This window comes from Meles meles, chromosome 10 (genome assembly GCF_922984935.1).
Source record: "Meles meles chromosome 10, mMelMel3.1 paternal haplotype, whole genome shotgun sequence".
Taxonomy (NCBI): domain Eukaryota; kingdom Metazoa; phylum Chordata; class Mammalia; order Carnivora; family Mustelidae; genus Meles; species Meles meles.
In genome coordinates, this window is record NC_060075.1 from 23268937 (window position 1) to 23291104 (window position 22168).

At 41.9% G+C, this 22168-nt stretch overlaps 1 protein-coding gene across 2 annotated transcripts in view; it reads right to left on the reverse strand.

Annotated features, from left to right (window-relative positions):
- AHCYL2 (adenosylhomocysteinase like 2) overlaps positions 1 to 14246 on the reverse strand; it is a 166846-nt gene extending 152600 nt beyond the window's left edge. For both annotated transcript variants that reach the window (XM_046020494.1, XM_046020493.1), the window contains exon 1: positions 13841 to 14246. In XM_046020494.1, the coding sequence (XP_045876450.1) occupies positions 13841 to 14203 (363 nt within the window). In that variant the 5' untranslated portion in view covers positions 14204 to 14246. The remainder of the gene's footprint in view (positions 1 to 13840) is intronic.
- Positions 14247 to 22168: the final 7922 nt, after the last annotated feature.

The following is a 22168-nucleotide window of genomic DNA, read 5'->3' on the forward strand; positions in this document are numbered from 1 at the left end:
AAGACACCAGTGGGCTGGGAAGGGGTGGGTGAGGGGAGGGGGAGAAGCAAGCTCCCTGCTGAGCAGGAAGCCTGACCCAGGGGACACAGTCTATCTCAGGACCCCAGGATCATGACATGAGCCAAAGGCAGATGCTTAACCGACTGAGCCACCCAGGAAACCCCTTAGACATTTTACAGATGAGGAAATCCAAAAGGATTACAAACATATTAAAAGATGTTCGGTCTCGCTAATATCCAAGGAAATGCAAATTAAAACAGAGATACCATTTCACATACCACCAGACTGACAAAAATTAACTATCTAATAATACCACATACTATTAAGGATTCAGAAAACAAGTGTTAATAAAACCACTCTAGAAAGCAATTTGGGAATATCTGGTAAAGTTGGTATACCTTAAGCAATTTTGCTCATGGGATATACACTAGAGAAACTATCGTATACATGATAAGGAAACATGATTTAAAGATGTTCACTCTAGCTCAAAAAAAAAGGAGGAAACATTAATAGGGAATGGGTAAACTGTGGTAGAGTCACACAATGAAGCACTACATAGTAGTTAACATGACTCAACTAGAAAAATCTACGTTTATCAGACCTTAAAACTCAAAATAAAGTTGAGTGAAAAAAATAGGTTGCATAATAGTATCTTCTCTGTAGTCCCACTTATGTTAAGTTTATAAACACACAAAACAATGCTATATACTGTTTATCAATATACAATTGATATTGGTAATATATAGCAAAGGTGTTAAAAGATGAAGGGGAATAACGAACCACAAAGTTTGGACAGCAGTTACATCTGTGATGGAGGGAGAGAAAAGAAGATAGGGAATAAATAGAAAAGGCATACAAAAGGCTCCTCAATTTTATCTACAATGTTTTAGGTCTTTAAAAGCATCTACAGAAAATTTTGCAAAATGCCAGCATTTGTTAAATTGGGCAGCGTGTACAATTTTCTCAGTATTCTTCCATATGCTTGAAAAAAATTTTAACAGGCTTTTGGTCAAATGAAAACATATACATGTACCAGACAGCAAGAGAAAAATATTTATCTTTTTGGAACCTACATTTGTAAAACTCTTCTAGCAACGTCTCTCTGGTGCCTAACACCCTTAGTGTGATAAAAACTTTCCACTTTTTAGGCATAAACATGCTACACGTGTCAGAGTCTCCTTTTCCCTAACAAGATACTTCTCACAAAATGCTGCCCAAGGAACTAAAAAATCTGGCTTTGTTGATACCAGTGATCTTTTTATCAACCAACAATCAATGTGCCATCCTCAGCCAAAATCAGAATAGCTTAAAAATCTTTTAACTTACAACTAAATTACTCCCCTGAGTCATCCTTAAGTTTCATCACATGTCTTATGTAAACCTATACTATGAATGACCCAAGAGGTAAAAAGACTAAAATTACACCTCTTTCTAGTTTTAACATAATTTTCCCTCTCTGCCCTACATTCTTCAGTCCCACACACCCACAGAGGACTCAGTATGAGCCCTCCACATAGGTGCAGTATTTCTGGACTTCCAACCCTGGGAGGATTTGTGTGACTCAGCGACGAGAAGTGTGTTCATTAGTACCAAGGGGAACTGAACATGGAACTCTGCTTAACCAGCGATCTAGAATGCAAGCTCCTGAGAGAAAGTAAGAGAAGAATGAATTTTCCATCCAAGCACGATGAGTATATCAAACTGAAAATGATGTCCAGGAATAAGCAGTTCCAGAAACAGGAATTCAAATAAAACTGGCTTTGTGATATTCACTGTTCTTTTTTTTTTTTTTTTTAATTCACTGTTCTGTAGACCCAGTGACAGTCATTTTTCCTTCACTTTCTGGCTCAGTTAAAAGTACCTTAAAGAATATACTTGTCCCTTCTCCTCAAAAATTTGGAAAAAACTACTCAAGTCTTATGAAAATCTGAGTTGTCAGCATTACTTGTTGGATGTGTGTGTGTGTGTGTGTGTGTGTGTGTGTGTGTGTCTGTTGGGGGTGGCCTCCAGGATTTATATGATCTGTGTGGAATATCTCTGTGGGTACCTGTAGGGAACTCTATGTATGAGGTCTCTCTGTGGGTGTGGGTATGGGTCTATGTGTGCGAAGGGTTTGGGCAGAGGGGTTTTGGAGGCTTCGGTTTTATGTGAAGGATCTGTGTATGTCTATCTTTGTGTATCTGTGCCTGTCTGTAGTTCTATGTCTCTAGCAAGTATTTTTTTTTTTAAAGATTTTATATATTTATTTGACAGACAGAGATCACAAGTAGGCAGAGCAGCAGGCGGGGGTGGGGGTGCGGGGAGCAGACTCTCCATTGAGCAGAGAGCCCCATGTGGGGCTCGATCCAAGGACTCTGGGATCATGACCTGAGCCAGAGGCAGAGGCTTTAACCCACTGAGCCACCCAGGCACCCCTCTAGCAAGTATTTTATTACAAGTATTTTATTTTTTAAAGATTTTATTTATTTGAAGAGAGAGACACACACACAGCAAGAGAGGGAATACAAGCAGGGGGAATGGGAGGGGGGAAGTGGGCTTTCCACCAAGCAGGGAACCTGATGTGGGGCTGGATCCCAGGACCCTGGGATCATGACCTGAGCAGAAGACAGACACTTAACGACTGAGCTACCCAGGCACCCTGTTACAAGTATTTTAATAAGCTTTAGTATACATTTCTATCCTCCAAAAAGAACACTGAAGGATTTTCTTGCCTCTCTACAGTGAGGGAGGTTTCATATGAGAAGCATGAATAAAACCAACTGCTAAGCCAGTATTACTCAACAATGGGTTAAAAAAACGCAGACCCAGAGTTGCCTGAGATTGTGCATTCCTAACAAGTTCCCAGGAGATGCCAGTTCTTCTGGTCACGGACCAGTTTGAGTAGCAAGGATCTAAAGAATTCCAAACTTAATAAACTGTCCCTAACTATACTTTCATGTACATCTTCCACAGTATCCTCTGACTGACATGTGTATCAGATCAGCTTGAGTGTTCTACATCTGACCACAAGTTACAAGTTACCATTTTGTTTTGTATACAAATCTGTGAGTTTGGTTTGAATGAAGAAGCCCTAAGAGGTGAATGACCTCTAAGTGTACTAAAAGTGTGAATTTTAGAACATGTAAAGTTGGAACATGGAAATTTCATAAAGGTTCTGCTACACTGTGAAACCTCTTGAGTAGGCAACCAACAACTTCTCTTAAGGTGATACACCTCAATGTCAGTACTGACCTCTCCAAACTACAACAATTACTGCTTCCAGTACTGCTTGTATCAAACCAGATCATATTTCTTTATTTTCATATCTGCATTCCCTACCCTCTCCTTGAGAACAAGAATGATATTTCACTGATTTAATAATCTTATCACTCAGCAGTGTTTAGCACACAGTACATAAAAGGTCTTCGCACAAAAGAAGTTCACAACACATTAGCGAGATTATTAGAGAAGTATCCAGAAATAGTAAAGTTGCTTCCCTATTTCTTTTTTTTTTTTTAAGATTTTATTTATTTATTTGACAGAGAGAGATCACAAGTAGACAGAGAGGCAGGCAGAGAGAGAGAGAGGGAAGCAGATTCACTGCTGAGCAGAGAGCCCGATGCGGGACTCGATCCCAGGACCCTGAGATCATGACCTGAGCGGAAGGCAGCGGCTTAACCCACTGAGCCACCCAGGCGCCCCTATTTCTTTTTTTTATTTAAGATTTTATTTATTTATTTATTTGATACATAGAGAGAGAGAGAGAGAGAGAGAGAGAGAACAAGCAGGCAAAGCACCAGGCAGAGGGAGAGGGAGAAGCAGGCTCTCCACTGAGCAGGGAGCCCAATGCGGGACTCAATGCCAGGACAGATCCTAGGATCATGACCTGAGTCGAAGGCAGCTGCTTAACTGACTTAGCCACCCAGGCACCCCATTTGTTCCCTATTTCTATAATATAGTCCAGCAAAGGCCTTAAAAAGGAAATAGCATTAGACCCATCATCTTTTCTCCCTTACAGAAACAATAGATATGAATGTAGTAAAAATTCCTATTCCATTTCTGTCTCCCAAAGCAGAGTCGCCCAAGACTAGACTCCATTGTCAAGCTTTATCCAATAATTTTACTGAAGAAGCCATCTTATTTACCTGCTAGGAAAAGAAGTCTTTATTCAACCTAAAGGAGGTAATATTAACTTTGAAAGGTAGAAGCAAAAAAAAGAAAGAAAAAAAATGAAATGTAGATGCACACAGTTGTGGAATCAGGACAAAATTTTTTCTTCCTACAGTCTCATTATATGTACTCAATTCCTGGCAATGCCTTATAAAAAATAAGGTGTCATTTTGAAAAAGAACCACACATTTCTCCAACTTAGTATAAATGCAGAAGCTAAGTTCCTCTGTAGACCACTGCAGAATAGAATGCATATTTGAGATATCACTGAGGCTCCAATTTCTATCAAAACATAAATTTAGATCCACTAAACAATAATAAACATTTATAATTATGTTTGCTTATAAACAATAAATAAAATTTGCTACAATAGCAAGTACTTCTACGAATAACTCATTGTAAGCACTTAGTACGGCCAGGATGGCAATTTTTAGTGTTATTCTTGAGTTAAATAGTCTTTAATCAAAAGTTACATCTATATGTCCACCTAAAAGCAATGAAATAAAAACAGCGGAGAAGTTAAAGAAAAAGAAATAGAAAACAAACCTGAAAAGTAAAATATTAAATTTTATTTGGGGACAAATAGAGCTATCTTATATCACAAATAGTCCCTATCTTACATTATGAACAAAAATGAACTCCAGTCTATTCCAGATGGACTGAGGACCAATATGCAATAAACACAACCATAAAAACAGTTGAAGAAAATATAAAATAATTTGTTTATAAACCTGGGGTATAAAAGGCCATTCTAAGACACAAAATGTTTAAGCCATGAAGAAAAACATTTCCCAATCTGACTACATAAAAACTTTTAAAATTATAAACAAAGTGACAAGTCAGTAAGAAATAAAATAGAAAAAAATAAACAGAAGAGTAAAGAATTCCTACAAGCTGACATTGAAAACAGAAGTCAGTAGGAAGGCAGAGATCATCTATTTTGTTCACTGCTGTATCCCTAGCATTTGGAACACAGTAGTCACTCAATAAATATTGTTAAGTAAGAAAAACACTAATAAAAAAACAGTAACAATTTTCCTCATAAAAGACATAGAAATATCCTGTGGTTGGTAAAGGTGTGGTGAAAGGGTTGTCTTGTTTATAGTTAGTTAATGTGTAAAACGGTACTACATTTTTGGAGGCAACATGACATGAAGTTTAAAATGTGGATTATCGGGGAGGGCGGGTGGTGGGATGGGTGAACCTGGTGGCAGTATTAGGAGGGTATGTATTGCATGGAGCACTGGGTGTGGTGCATAAACAACGAATCTTGGAATACTGAAAAAATAAAATATAAAAATAATAATAAAATAGAGTAAAATATGGATTATTTTTCAACTCCAGAATTCTGCTTTTAGGTATCTACCCTAGAAAAACACTTACTATACAGGTACACACACACACACACACACACACGAATATAGGTAGTTACAACAGCACTGTCTATAAAGGAAAAAAAATCAAGTTAAATATGCACCAACAGAAAAGTGATTTAATAAACAACAATGGTATGGACTTTGGAAAGTAATTCAGTATCAAAAAGACTAAGATAGGGGCGCCTGGGTGGCTCAGTGGGTTAAAGCCTCTGCCTTCCGCTTGGGTCATGATCCCAGGGTCCTGGGATCGAGCCCCGCATCGGGCTCTCTGCTCCACGGGGAGTCGGCTTCCTCCTCTCTCTCTCTGCCTGCCTCTCTGCCTAGTTGTGATTTCTCTCTGTCAAATAAATAAAATATAAAAAAAAAAAGACTAAGATGGGGTGCCTGGGTGGCTCAGTGGGTTAAGCCTCTACCTTCAGCTCGGGTCAAGATCTCAGGGTCCTGGGGCGCCTGGGTGGCTCAGTGGGTTAAAGCCTCTGCCTTCGGCTCGGGTCATGATCCCAAGGTCCTGGAATCGAGCCCCACGTCCGGCTCTCTGCTCAGCAGGGAGCCTGCTTCCTCCTCTCTCTCTGCCTGCCTCTCTGACTACTTGTGATCTCTGTCAAATAAAGAAATAAAATCTTAAAAAAAAAAAAAAAAAGATCTCAGGGTCCTAGGATTGAGCCCCACATCCGGCTCTCTGGTCGGCAGGGAGCCTGCTTCCCCCTCTCTCTCTACCTGCTTCTCTGCCTACTTGTGATCTCTCTCTGTCAAATAAATAAATAAAATCTTAAAAAAAAAAAAGACTAAGATCTATATATATTGATATGGAAAGAGCTCCAAGTGGGAAAAAAAAAAAAAAAACCCTGAAAATATATAGTATGCTTTTATTTATAGGCAAGTTATTATAAAACTACAAATTTCTTTATGTGCAAATACGAATGTAAAGTAAAAAAAAAAAAAATCAAGAAAAGATTAATTGATGGATAGCAGAAGTCACCTGTGGAGAGGGCAATGAGACTGGCTGAGGACCAAGGAAGGACTTCTGCTTTATTAAACGAAATTATTTTATAAGAAAATATTCAGGCATTACTTGTGCAATTAAAAACAACTTTAAAGGAAAGAAAATTATAATGTAAACACCATTTAGCTGATACGAAGAAAACAAGAACATATTTTAGAGATTAGACAAAAAAGACAACAATACCATTTTGGACACATTAATTTTGAAGTCCAACTGCAAGCAGGCAGTTGGGCACACATAAGATTGGCATTTGGAAGAGGGGTCTTAGCTAAACAAATAATCTGGGGAGTTACTGGGATGTAGATGACACTTAATGGTGTAGATAACTTAGGGAGAAAACACAATGGAAGAGCAGATAGCTCAGGATCAAGGAGAAAGAGCCAACAAAGGAGACTGAGAAGGAGTGGCCAGAAAAATAGGAAAACTAATAAAGAGGTGTGTCATGGAAGCAAGAGAGGAAAATGTCTGTGTGAGAAGTTGGTATCAAATGCTCCAAGGTCTTGATGAGGTCTGAAAAAACCGACCGCCATATTTCCAAACTGATGGGACATTAGCAATGTTAGCAAGAGGATTTTGTTCTGGCCAGAGCATTAAGGCGAGAGTTGAGTTAAAGAGCTTGTGGAAAGAAGAAAATGTACATAGTGTATGCTGAAAACTCCTTTAATAAGCTTAGCTATGAAAGGGAGTAGAAAGTTAGGATAGAAGCAGAAGGGAGATATGGGGGTTAGAGGATGGGGTTTTCAAAATGGGAGAGATTAAATCAAGGTGGAATACTGTAGGAACAGCTTTAGTAGAAAGAGGAAATAATCAAAGGAAGAAGTTCGTTAAGACAGAAGAATGTGATTAGAGCACCTGTAGAGAGATAGGTCTCTGACAGGTGCAAAGGAGAAAAAGACAAGCCCTAGATGCAGGTAGGTTTGTCGATTTGGGAGGTATAGAGATGAAGAATTCCCTTCTGGTGGCTCCTGTTTTTATACTAAAGTATAAGGTACACCACTGGTTTAAAAAGAACACATGAGAGATGAGAAATCGAGACAGTATGAAACAGTCATTTGCAGTGGGTAGGAAAGTGAACTTACTAGGGAAATGAATAATATTGTTAGGCGATGCTGATTATGCACATGAGGTTGACAATTATGAATTCAGTGACATCATTCTGCCTGGTTTTCTGATTTTCTCTAGCAAATCTCAGCTCCATCGTTCAGCTCTCAGGGTGGAGAACATGCTTCAGGGACACAGAGCTAAAAAACAGCACCCAAAATCATACACAGAATGGGGTTGGCAAAGACATGATCGCTAATGTTAAACAGGAGACGCTGCGGCTTGGGTTACACTGTTATAGTTCTGAATACCAGGTGTCACACTAACAATTCCTCCACTGTTGCCCCTGTAACTTGATCTTGCTGCTAGAGGCTGATGCTACTTGGGGGTTTACTGATAATGGAGGGGGAGGTTGGAGAGGACTTGGTGAAAAGATCTGGGGGAACTCGATCGGCTAAGAGGAAGAGGAGTGGTAAGGGAATGAGTATTAGAAGATAATGGATAACTGGACGTCAGAAAGTCAATAAGGTAAACAGAGATGTGAGGGATGGTGGTTTGGGCCTTCTCCCTGAGGACTGTAGATTCTGAAATCCAAAAGGTTGCAGAGTGGTCTTCGCAGCAGCCTAGGTGGAGGAGCTTAAGCAGATTTCACATGGGAATCTGGTCAGAGAAGGAGGGGCTGGCAGTGTGGCAAAGCCTCCCACTGTTGCTATGGGCAATGTTTCATCTCACTAACCCCAAAGGCATCACAGACTGGCAAAGCCTCAAGCAAGTTAATTATTCTCTTTGAGCCTATATTTTCTCATCTGTAAAATAAAGAGAATAATATTTATCTGATAAAGTTGTTATGAGGATTAAATGAGAAAAGATAGCTGTCTGGCAGAGAGTAAGCATTCAGTAAATGGCAGCCATAAGTGAAGAGTCATAACTGAAGCCAAGAGAAGAGTGTCCAAGAAAAGGTAGTTAACAGTACCAAAGCTGTTAGAGTGATCCACAGGGTACACATGGAGCTCTGTAGGTAAGCTTATAGGGAAGATGAAGTCAGTTTTAGCCTCAGGTTATTCAACTCTCAATGACAGCTCTGCAGTACTCAGAAAGGCTCTAAGGAAAAGCCTAATTTATGGTCAACCAGCTCTAGAACCTCTGTACCCTACCTTAATACAGGTTCTGAGCTTAGAAAAACCAGGTGCCCCAAACCAATATATTTCTACTGATAGAACCTTTAAGAATAGGAAATCACTAGCTATACAAGTGTCCAGTGTCCAAGAAGAAAATGGCTAACTGAATTGTTGCAGGATATAGTTGGGGAACAGGAGACTAAAAATCATAGATATCATGTCTTGAGTTATTTAATTTAATCAAAATACTTTTAGGCTCAGAAGTGTAACAGAAGAAATTTCAGTCTACCACTTTTTCCTCTGCTTTGCTCCAACTCTCAGGCCACAGGTCATTCAGACTATAAAAAGCTCCTACAAATTCCATAGAAACCTGATCAAGCTTACTTAACCTTTTATTGGGTAAATGGAATTTCAGCTCCTCTAACTGTGCATACCACCTGAACATGATGGCAAAGCGATGGATCAGGGCAACTGTCAGGACTGTTCTCCCACCCGCCTCAGTTGTACTTCTCTCTCAATTATTTTAACAAAGGCTACCATGAGAGAAACTGCTTATTCTTTATAAACTCGACAAGGAGCCTAAATAAAATTTTCAATAAATCTTTTTTCCCCCTTTCATTGCAGGATAGAGAAACTTTTTCTGTAAAAAAACAAAACAAAACTCATTCTCCCTTCTTCACGAATTATCCATTTCTTCAGTTAACTAGACAAGACATCAAATAGACAACTGCAACTTCAGCTCTGACCAACGTCCCAAAACACCGCCTAATGTTCAATCTTTCCCAGGTCTGAGGAGAATAGAAGTCACAAATTATACTAATCCAAAATATGGGCTACTTTCCCAGAAAAGTCATAAATGTTCAAATATATGGTAAGACTATTAAACAAGCTCAATAAATAAAAAGAAACTGCCTGTTAGTGAAATAACAAAAACATCCACAAAAAGTATACAAATTAGTTAAGATTTTAAAAGTTCAAGCTGAGCTTTGGAACAGGGAAATGAAACTTCAAATGAAAAGCAAGACAGTCTGGGCTTTGGAGTCAAACAGATTAGAGTTCTGTTAGCTCCATCACATTACTGAATGTGTAACCTTAAGACAAATTCCTTAATTCTGAAACTCTTGTTTCCTCAATAAAACAAAGAGAACACTACCTATCTCTGAGAGCTCTTATAAGGATTAAGTAAAATAGTGCATGCAAGGCTCTAATACAGTGCCTGGTATATAGTTGGAATACATAACAATGTACTTACTACTCCTAATTTTCAAAAGGCTTAATCAGAGACTCATTCATAAAGAAAGCAGGACTTAACAGGAAAAAAATTGTTAGCTGGACAGAGCAGAAGAGCATATTCTTGGGTCCTTCAGATTTATTTATAACTTTAAAAATAAGAATACTTTTTTCAGAAAAATAAGGATAAATTTATCTGATTTTCAGTAAATTATTGATGTGGAAATGCATCATTGATCTTGGAACACTTTTTTATATATAAGATACTCTTCTTCCTTAAAATTTTACAATTTTTTTTTCCCTGTCCTGTTCCTAGAACTCTGACCCTCTTCACTTTGGTTTTGGGGCAACCTAAACCTTAGCCCAGACAAGCATACCTTAGAGTTCAATAAGTATTCTGAAAGACTTCTGGGCAAAGACCAGAATCCTGCATCTAAAAATTTAGAAAGAATCAGTGTGGTGTAATAAAAAGGACATAGGCTTTGGAAATAGGTAAAGGTTTAAAACAGATTTGAGTCCTACCTCTGCAACTCACTAGATACACAACCTTGGGCAAGGCACGTTATCTCTCAGGACCTCATATCTTTATCTGTAACATGGAGATAATGCCACCTATATCTCAATGTGTTGTCAAAATTAGAAAAATGGTATAATAATTACTGGAATAGAAAAGGCCAATGAATGGTAAATCATATTCAGATCAATCTGCCAACTGTCTTACTGAACATTTTGTAAGGCTGTACTTTCCTAACTGGCAAAAGGAGTCATACTGTTCCCACATTCCCATGCCTATAACCAAAAGGTTCCATTTTAGTAATCTATAATTAACCAAATCAAGAGCTTAAAGAATTCAGGGCAAGAAAGAACTAACATGGCTCAACTCATTCTCTGCTGACAGAAACAAATCCAGTGTAAAGTGGATATGTTTGCCAAAAAAAAAAAAGTCTGCTTGAACATGATCATTACCAATACTGATGTAAGCACGAACCTGCAGTTCTTGGGCTTGCAGCCTTACCTTCAGAAAGTTTGAACTCTCCTGAAACAAATCCTCGCATGCCTTGTTTTCCTTGCTGTGCTATGACACTCTTACTAACCCATTTTTAAGAATACAGGAAAGAAATCCTCTCAACTATTACTACTGCATTCACTTGGAATTTATCTTTCTATTTCACAAATCACTGCTTACAGAGATTTTTGGTTGGGTTCACTTGATAAGAGCTTATGAAGAAAGACATTAATACAAATTTATGATAGCCACCATGACAAGATCTGGTCCCCATAGCACCACAAGTTACAAGATGGAGGCAGGAGCCGAAGATAAGATGTGACTAAGTAACCTGCATACCATATGTTCATTCTTATTAACTACTGCACTTGGGAATTCTGGCTCTTATAAAAAGTTTATTTCCCTTGTGTGGTTAAGCAGAATAACAGAAGAAAACTGATGACAAATACATGAATAGTGCAAGGGAAACCATCGATAAAAAATGTGACTTAAGATAAATAAGCTTGTATGTGACAGTTACAAAGTAAAAGCAGTAGTTACCAATTACACAGCCAAAGGCAGCTATTTCAAGCCCCAGTTCTCCCAGTCCCTCCCTACAGTAAAAGCGGAAGGGTGCTGAGGTCATAATGATTATTTAAATAAACAATCTAAGAATCAAGAAAGACTCAACAAATCAAAATGTCACACTGCAGTCCCTTAGTGAGGTGACTTTCAACCGGGGGAAAGAAGGACAGTCTCTTGCACTTATTTTAACTGAGTCAATTCAATATCAAGAAAGTTAAAGATTCTGTCCCCAAAATGGGGCTCAGCAATGCCTTTAGTTGTGTCATACAGCTGTATCTTTGCCCAGAGCTTCAACTGTTTAACTTCAGCAAAAGTTGTTTTCTGGTTGCAATTAACATTGTAAGGCAAGCTCAGCCCTGTCTTCCATAGCCTTGAGGCTGCTGAGTAAATCTAGAATCATGGAACCTACATTCTGATGTTGGATAAACAGGAAGACGGTGGTTCTTGACAAGGAAAATGGTCAAGAAGCAATCTAGATTTAAGAAAAAACAGACTGATGTGCTGGCCTGTGATTTTTTTTTAACTTCTTTGTATAGAGTCTATTGAATAGGGCGTATCTTTCAGGGGAGATCACAAGGGCATGCACTTAAATCATGATGGGAGGACAAACAAAAGAAAACCATCCTTAATAATAATAGCTACCATCCCTTAAGCCCCTAGCATATGTGCCAAGTTCAATGCTAAAGCCCTTTACAAATATTTCTAATCCTCAATCATTATTAATATCCTCATTTTATACAAGCGGAAACTAAGATTCAAAGAATTTAGAAACTGCTAGTTAGTGAGGATACTAGTATTGAAACCCAGGTCTGCCTGACTGTAAATCCCATGTCCTAAAAGTAATTTGTTAAACTCTATTATCCTCAAGAGATCTAATCATATTACCGATTTTACACTAAAAGATCCCTAATCACAGGAAAAAGATTAGGCCAAAGTTACAAAGCAACTCAACCGGTCAGAAATGTTTCAGATTTCACAATACATATCTAGGTACTACCAGCCCCTAGGACCTGTGCTGCCTCCTACAACTCCCCCCCCCACACACACACCCCAGAGGAGTTTCATACTGCAAATGACATGGACCCTGTCCTAAAGCATAATTAAACAAATTCCTTTAGTCGTGCGTCTGACATCATCTATCTCCTACATCTAGGGAATCAGAATGAAAGGGTTATGTCCTTTATACCTTAATCATGAGACTATTACAACAAAAGTTAGGCTGAATCCAGAGTTCCAATTCAGCTGGGTCTTGCATAGTGAAACCATCAGAGACTTCACATCACTTTACTGCTGTTCTGACAAAGCAATTAAAAATCATACACAACAATTAAAAAAAATAAATCACTGTGTTCATATTATGTCTTGGAAATTAAGAGCCATAAATCCCTCTTTTTACGATCCATCTCTGTCTTCTCCAACATTTGCCCCCTTTTTCCTGTGCTGATTTAGCTGTCGAGAGGAGAGACACACCACGGATGGCAACTGTAAGGGTAATACTGGAGTATCACACATCTAGACTCACTTCTTGGTGTTCTCAGACTATACTGGCTCTTCAGAGCTGTGTCTGGAAGAAGCTGAAGAATGAGACAGCCTCACAATGACTGCCTTTCCCCAAAGTAGAAGCGTTTCTTCCTAACACTTCCAGATCATAATAAAGGAACCAATGAAACAATCATTCTCTCTGTACACAGTCTAATAACCCTGGTGGCCAACTATTAAGCAGAGGGGACGAATCTCAGAAGAGAAAAGAGTGAAAGAGACTCTCTCCATTCAGAGAAGATGCAAGGATACTGCAGCATCTGGAACGAAGGGTACAGCATCAGTACTGCTCTATGGAAGCGGTTGGCCACAGAAAGGCAGAAAGTCATCATCTGTACAGAAACCAGGCGACAGGATTTCAATGCGAGGTTAACTACTGCTTACTCGTTCTCTAAATAGAAAAGATGCGTCCACCCTTATTGCTGGGTGAACTCGCAGAAGCCGTAAGGTTTATCTATACCATCGGGGTCTTCTCCCTGCATAGTCTGGAATATAACACACGGGAGTGTGCTGGGTGCGGGGGCGAAGGATAGTATTAGGTGCCTCTCCTCCCCTGCCTATTCCAAGTAGTAGCGGAGAGCGCTACCTCCATGTTACTCATCGCGAAGTACGGCCGTGCCACCGGGAGTCTTCATTCCCCAGCACCGGGGGGCAGGTGAGGGGCTGTGTGAGAGCGCGGATCTGAGGGGAAAGGGGCTCTCCCGGCTAGTACGATCGGAAGAGAGGGCGTGGAGGGTGGTGCTGCCATACCGCGAGGATCTGCGGTTCCCCTCCCTCCTCCCTCTCTCCGCGAGAGGCAGCCCGGCCCCAATACCTTCTTGACTGTGCGCGGCGCCTCGGTGACGGTGCCGTCGGGGCTAACCAGGGCCTCGCCGCCGTCGCGGTGCCGCTGGTGCTGGTGATGAGGGTCGCTCCGCTTCATGGCCGACGCCTGAGGCACTTTCCCGGCGGCAGGGCTGAGAGCGGCGGCGGGCCCCGAGCCCGGGCCGGGGGCCGGGGGCCGCTCCGCGGCGGGAGCTGGAGCCTCAGGGTCCCCGCCGCCTGCCGGGGGGGCCATGGCGCTCACAGCTGCGGTGCTCAATCCCAGTTGCGGCTCCGCCTCGGAGGGGCTCAGATCCTTCAGCTCCACCTCAGGCACCTTCGCGGCAGCCGCTGCTGACACGACCTGCACCGACATCACCGCCTCTACTGCAACCGCCGGCTCAGACTCCAGCTCCGGCTCCCGCTCGGCCCCGCCTCCCGCCTCCCTTCCCCTTCCCTCCCCCATTCCCCCACTCCTCCCCTCCATCGCCTCCGCTCCCACCCCCTTCCTCCGCCCGCCCGCCTGCCAGCCAGCCCAGGCCTCTCCCGCCCCACCCCGCCCCGCCCCGCCCCGCCCCGGCCTGGCCCGGCTAGGCTCGGCTCGCGCGCGAGGCGCCACGGAACCTGTAGTGCGCTTGCTCCGGGCAGCACGCGGCCAGAAGACCGTGGGACCTCAGCCCCCGACCTACACTGCGAGACGGCGGGGGCGGGGCCCGCGATGTCTCCTGGGAGCCGTAGTCCCAGTGGCCCTGCTTCTGGCTAGTGGGATTCTGTAAGAGAGATGGAGCTCTAGCACCCGCGACTAACGGAATGGAAAGGAGTGAGATTACATGATACGACGTAGAGGATGAGGAAGAAAGTCTCCTCAGGAGTTGCGGCTTCCGGGAAAGGAAAGCCAGGAACCCTTGAGTTGGAAAGGTGGAGGGGGTGGGCGCGGGGGAATGACTCCATACCCTGACAGCCGAGAATTTCCTCCGTCGGTGAGCGTCTGTGATCACGTGACCCGGCATTTAAAGGAAAAGTGGAGGCGTCACGTGGAGTGAGTGCGGGCCCAAGGCTTTAAGAGGCTTGGTTTTTCCATTTCTTTGAAGTCGGGACCTCAACACACCTTTCCGAATTTTAATGGCTGTGTTTGTATAGGGAATAAAAAATAAGACCTTACCGGCTGTGGCAAATCCTGGCGCGTCTTGAGTTTGGAAGTTTCAAATCAGCCTAAAGAAGAAGTTAGGTATCGCCAGGTCCCAATTTCAAAACTGAGGAATAATACGTAGCCTTAAGCAAGGCCAAATCTGATCTATTAATTCTGCTGGGAAAATAATATAAAATTCGGATAAATACATAAGCAGAGAGGCATTAACTACTAAATGAACAGTGAGTTCCTTAAGTGATGAGATTTGAGATGACTTTTTACTTTGTAGTTTTACGGGTTTTTTCGAGGTTTTAGATTGTTTATTGATGTCAAAGTAGGTTTGGCAGATAAAATTTTGTTTTATTTTAAAAGCTATAAGCACAAAGACGTGTAGCGGTTTTATTTTAAGTAACAAAAAGATTTTGAAACGACTTCAATGTCCAGCAATAGGGATGGTTACAGCCTTTAAAATTAAGTCTGCCAAGAACTTTTTTTTAATGATGGAGAGAAATAAATGCTTATGATTAGATAATATGCTAAAAAGCACGATGCAAAATTTCACATTCCATAAGATTTTACTCTGTAAATAATATTTGAAAAAAAAAATACACTGAGGCCTGGATGGCTCCATCTCAGTTAAGTATCTGTCTTCTGTTTAGGTCACGATCCCAGGGTTCTGGGGTCTCACTCCCTGCTCAGCAAGGAGTCTGCTTCTCTTTCTCCCTCTGACACTACACCCTTTCTGGGGCTTGCTCTCTCTCACTCTCTCTCAAATAAATAATTCCCGATAAAAAGAGAAAAAAAACACGAAAATGCAATTGACTGACAGATTATGGGTTAGGTTATTTATTCTGTTTTCTCAGGGAAACTGAGGCAAGAGGGTATCTTACAGTGTATGGTTGTTCAGAGAATAGGCAGTAGCTCTGACAATCCCAAAAGACCTTTGGGCATCTAGCCTTTAGAGTAACTTAAATTTTCCCTGGCAAAGAGAGGCAGAAATCATCTGCCTTGATCTCCTACTTCCCTGTGCTTCAGCTGTCTTGGGAAATCTGTTCATTTGTGGAGTTGTTTTACCCTGAATGGAGTCTTTTGTATCCTGGTCTTCAAATTTATGCCTAACATTATGCGTTGGAAGACATGTGAGCGTTGCCATTTCCACGAAGCCCACAAGTCCACCAGACCCAAGGGCTTCTTAAGGTTTCTTTTCACACTGTGGCTTTCAGAATTTCCTTCCTGTTATAAAGAAACAGCCCAGAGCTTCATCCTCCAGCTGTCGGAGCAGAGATTAGCAGCTCTATAACTGATTTCTTTCTTCCCCCTAATGCACAAGGGACCTGTGGTACAACCACCTGGCATGTGTTGGAGCTCATAGACAGCAGCTGCCTACCTGGACTGCCACTAGAATTGATTACTGAAGGGAGGAATTAATTCCTCAGTGAGATGTGGTTACAAAACCTAAGGAGTTGGAATGCTGGAGAGAAACTCATATTCATCCTTTATTTATCCAGGCACCCTCCAATGGTCAGGACCAAACACGAGGGCACACTCCCCAGCCATTCCCAACTCTGTCCTACACACCTGCTGCTCCTGCTGTTTGTTACTGAGGGACACTAGGCATAGTTGAAGATGGAAATGCCATGCTGGATACAGGATGCTTAAGCACAAGTTTATGAAAGATTTATTTGTTAGGTTGTTTTTCCAAGTTTAAAAGATGCAAGAGTGTTTTACGAAAAGTAAGTCATCTTCAGTTCCTCTCCCTGCAGACAACCAGTTAAGTTTCATCTGCATCTTTCTGGAAATATTCTTTATGTTTATGTATGTATTTTCCTTCTCACAAATAGTAGCCAAGAGCCTTGCTGCTTTCACTCAACAATGGAGATCGCAAACCCAGGACACTATGTATAATTGGAAGGGTCCACTAATCCTCACATTGTAAAAATAATGAGATGAATAACTGAAGTTAAAATGATTTACTTAGAGTCCTTTCAAATTTAAAAGCAGATTCAGGAGCAGAAGTCAAAGTTCTTTATACTGCAAGATCACCTGACCGATAAGAAGTATGGGATTGGGGAGTCACTGAGTACATGTGGTCCATGACTTCCCACTGGATATGAAGGGTCTTGTGTTTCTATATGTCATTCTCCTTTCTCTGGATCTTAAAGCTTCACCCAAATGTCCAGCCAATGCTCCACCAAAATTTCTTCTGTGTTTGCAAGCTGCTTGTTCAGATAGCCATCCACAGATCCCAGGTAGCCTTTGTACTCCATTCCTGATTTTGGTTTCATCATACTGCCTTTCCTGTTGTTGTTGTTGTTGTTGTAAAGGTTTTATTTATTTATTTGAGAAAGAGAGTACCAGCAGGGGAAATGGAAGAGGGAGAAGCAGGCTCCTTGGTGAGCAGGGAGTCCGACGTGGGGCTCATTCCCAGGACCCCAAGATCATGACCTGAGCCGCCGGCAGTCACTTAACCTACTGAGCCACCCAGGCACCCCTGCCTTTCCTGTTAATCCATTCAGGAAAGGTTTAGGATTAAGGGACCAACTCATTGCAACTACAAGCCAATGGTGTAGGCCACTCACTGCCAACGGAGCTCTCGTCTGGCCTTCGTGGCTGGAGTAGCCACTGCCAGCACTTGATGAAATATTTAGATTGTATTTAGATTGTAGTCCTTCCTTGCCTGACTTATTCAGCTGCCACACATTGGCAAGCAGGAATGTATGTTTCACGTGGGAAATTGGACGAACTTCTGAGGTATCTGACCAACCCAAGAGCGAAAACTTGAATATAATCAACATTGAGAGCTCTCCCAAGGAAATGGGCCAGCCAGATCACCCTGGTGAAGACCACAGCCATGTTCACAGTGTTTCTGGAGAACCAATTAGTGTCACACTCTGAGTATGAGCAGATAGGCAGTCCTCGGATATATGAAGAAAAACTTTGATACAAAAGACAGAGACCAACATAAGCAAGGATAAAAAAATAAAAAAAACTTAGAGGAAACAGAGACTATGCATCAAGAAGAAACCAAGACAAAAAAAATTAATAGCCTCAGAGACTTAAGATATTGTTCTTGTGAAAGAATATGTAATTTTAAGAAGTGAATAGTCAGAAAACAAACATGAGACTTTTAAAATGAAAGCATGTAGCAGACATTTTTAAAAACTCAATAAAAAAGAGAAAGAAATCAAAACCAGGAAAGATGCATTTTCTCTTTGCTCAGATTCTTGGAGAATGGTGGCTTGTTTCATGCTTTTTAAATTTGTGTCTACTGCATGTTTTAACATGATAGATGGAATGTATTGTGTAGCTACAGTTTTCTGGAAAAGTCGGTCTTTTAGGAATTGTTTTTCAGATCTTCAGTAAGTTTTTTCCTTTAAATTACAAAAAAAGGAAGAAGAAGAAGAGGCTTCTGGCTGGCTCAGTCAGAAGAGCGTAACTCTTGATCTCAGGGTCATGAATTCGAGTCTCACATTGAGTGTACTCAAAAACAAACAAATAAAATGAATTAGAGAACCAGTCCAAGAAGTCCAACATCTGAATAATAAGAGTGCTAAAATGAGGTAACAAATAAAATGGGGTATGTGTGTATGGAGGGGGGTATGAATCAAAGACATAATTTTTAAATTTCCCAAACCTGAAAGATGAGAATTTCCACAATGAAAGGGGTCATTAGGTACCCAGTCTGACAGACGAAAATAGGCCCACATTAATATACATCATTGTAGAATTTCAAAATCCTGAGGACAAAGAGACAATCCTTTAAATATCTGGAGTGGGTCAAGGAATAAAAAAATTTTACAAAAGCTCAAGAGTCAGAAAGGTATTGAACTTGTTAAAATTAGTTCTGGATACTAGCAGATAATTTTTTCGAATACCCTCTGTTTGCCTTCCCTAGAGAATGAACGGATAGTCAGCCAGGTGTGAAAAGGGTAGTCGTTTGACTGCTTAGAGTTAGTCTTCCTGTTCTCTTTTCTACCTCCTGAAGTAGCTACTGCTTCCAATTCAGAGCCCTCAGGGGGTGCTGCAGTAGAAGTTTCCCCTATTGGGGGCTAAGACTTTGCTTTTTCAAATCTGCTAAATTACCACTTATCATTTGCTTTCCAGCTTTGGAAGCTATTACTATTGGCTCCTCCCCCACCCCTCTGTTCTTCCTGTAGGCAAAGATTGAAAAACATCTAAATCCTGATCATCTGTAAGAAAAAGACAAATGATAACACCTCAAATGAACATTCAAGAGGTAGTATGATCATTTTGTTGAGACATATGGTAGTAAGTATAAAAATCATCTGAAATAAATTGGCTGACTCCCAAGCACAGGAAATGATGGGCTATCTGGTAGGAGTCAGGTTCCAAGACAGCTGTGTTAAGAAACAAGATGTGGGGGCACCTGGGTGGCTCAGTGGGTTAAGCCGCTGCCTTCGGCTCAGGTCATGATCTCAGGGTCCTGGGATCGAGCCCCACATTGGGTTCTCTACTCAGCAGGGAGCCTGCATCCCCCTCTCTCTCTGCCTGCCTCTCTACTTGTGATCTCTCTCTCTCTCTCTAAAAAAAAAAAAAAAAAGAAACAAGATGTGTAGAACAATTTGACTTTTCACACTATATCATGTGCAACTTAGATGAAAGGAAAAAGTTTAAAAGTAGGCAAAAGCAGTACATAAACAGTTTACGGATACATAGCTGCATATGCATATATGAAAATGTAATAATGGACTGGAAGGCAACCCACTAAACTCAAAGACATGTTTTTCTGTCAAAGAGAGGGAAACTGGGAGGAAAAATGGACCAAGGATGTTGGTCAGAGGGGCCTTCAGCTAAATCTGTTACACTTCAGTTCTTAAAGATTTTTCTTAAAGATTTATTTATTTGTTTGACAGAGAGAGAGAGAGATCACAAACAGGCAGAGAGAACAAAGCAGGTCCCCTGCAGAAAGCCTGATGCGGGGCTTGATCCCAGGACCCTGAGATCATGACCTGAGCCTCAGGCAGAGACTTAACCCACTGAGCCACCAGGCACCCCACACTTTATTTCTAAAAAAACAAAAACAAAAACAAACAAACAAAAAAAAACTGGAAGCAAATATGGTAAAATGATTTTTTAAAAAGTTAATTCTGAGTAGTAAGGATAATGGGTGTTTATTAGGTTGTTCTTTGTGCTTTTCTATATCTTTTCAATTTCTCAGGTTAAAAACAAAAGAGAGAGCGAGAGAGAGAGAGAGAGAGAGAGAGAGAGAGACTCCAGCAGGCAGAAGGGTGGGGCAGTGACCAGACTGCTTAAAAGAGGTCGAGACCAACAGAGGCAGACCTTCCGACCTAGGAAGATGGACGACTAAGCTGACAGTGGCAAGGGACCCAGTGGAGCAGATTGGGGAGGCAGTGCCCCAGCACTGAAAGCCTAGAGACCTGTTCTCCAGGCAGCAAGCAGGCCACAGGGAGCGCCTCCCACACCCCCGCAAAACAAGTTCCTTTTTGACCCCACGGTATCTCTTTCAGGGATCTAGTTCAGGAGCTTTGGTAGAAAAGTAACCACTGTGACTGAGTCATGAAGATTTCTTGGTTGCCAGAATGTCATAGTCCTGGACCTCTGTCTGCCGCTTGACAGAAACATTCGCAAAAAGTGGGCTCACAGTGCCCCCTCGTGGTTACAGGGTCTATGTCAGCCTCTGCGACCAGAGTTCTGAGCTTTTAAAGCCCACAGTCAACTCTCCCTATATCCCATTCCTCATCCTTTACGTTAAGTATTCCAATTAAAGAAAGAAGAGATCGAGGGAATGTCCACGGAGGTGAAAGGAAAGAAAATTATTAACATTTTCTCTTATTTCAAAAAAGATCATTAGACGACACATACATTTTTCTGTTTTGAATTCTCTGGTGGATAAAGGTAAAAAAAAAAATTCTATATCCCTTGCTGAGAGGCACAAATGAGTGAGGTAAGCAAGCACCAAGAGGTACAGGCAGGTCAGAAGGAACCCAGCCCAGGAAACCTGGAGGGGAGGAAAAAATCCAGAGTCAGAGCTGAGCCTGGAGAGTCTGGACTTGGTGGTTAGGAAAACCCTGGGCCCCGCATCTGTCATGTACAAACTGTGAGGTTGTGCATAAGTTATTTTGCTTCAGTGAACTTATTTCTTCAAATAACTAGCTCCTCTGATCTTCTGAATTAAACAAGAGGCAGTCAACACAGTGGCCAAAAGCCCACTCTGGAGCCAGATACCCTCGGAGAATCCCAGCATGACCTCTTCCTGTGTGGCCTCGGGTGAACCGTCAAACCTCTCTATGCCTCACAGATCTGTGGTGAGATTCAGTGGATTAGTGCATGTGAAGGGCATAGAAAGGAGCTTACGAAGCACTCAGTAAGAGTTAGCTGTGATTATAATCATTCGTGTGTAACATACCTAGAATAGGATCGGATCAGTACGTTGGTTCCCTTCCCCGGGAATCTGGCTCTGGGCACAATGCTTACGTTCCCATCACACAGACAAACCTGGTCCGTACTCCACACGACCCTCCCAGTCTGTGGGTATCACCCTCTTTCCTCCATGGATCCTTTCCACAAGATCCTGAGTCCTTGCAACCCACTTCCCAATCTTCTACTGACATATTTTGTTGGAAGTGGGGCTAACGGGCTTTCCTCGGGGAAGTCTGAATTCCTTTGACTACCCAGTTGTGGATCAGAAAGCATTGGTCCTACTGACACCCCTTTAGGAAGGAAGAGGGCCCCAGACGTGGGGGCCCAGGATTGCCACTGGAGCCATGCTCACCGACACGAGCAGGGGGCCCCCTTGCTTCCAAACGTCACTGCTGAGGCAGGCTGCATGTTCTTGCTCAGTCACCTTCTGGGCAGTCCCTAGTGAGGCAGCTGTGGCCACAGAAGAGCTTTTGTCCAGAGGGAGCTGACTGGCCGGGAAGGACAGCCAGCACACTAAGTGGACATCAGCCTGACATCTGTCAGTTGTGACCTGAAGAGCACCAAGCTGCCGGCCTGTCAGGGTAGCCTGAGGAGGAAGTGGGGAACATATGCCATCAGGACAAGGTAAACAGGGCAAGACCAGGGCTGATGAATTGTTTTTTATTTTACGTTATTTTATTAAGGAATCTCTATGCCCAATGTGGGGCTCAAACTCTCAACCCCGACATGAAGACTCGCATGTTCTAATGACTGAGCCAGTCAAGTGCCCTGCCCAAGACCAGGGCCTGTGAAAAAGAAGCACGCCGAGAG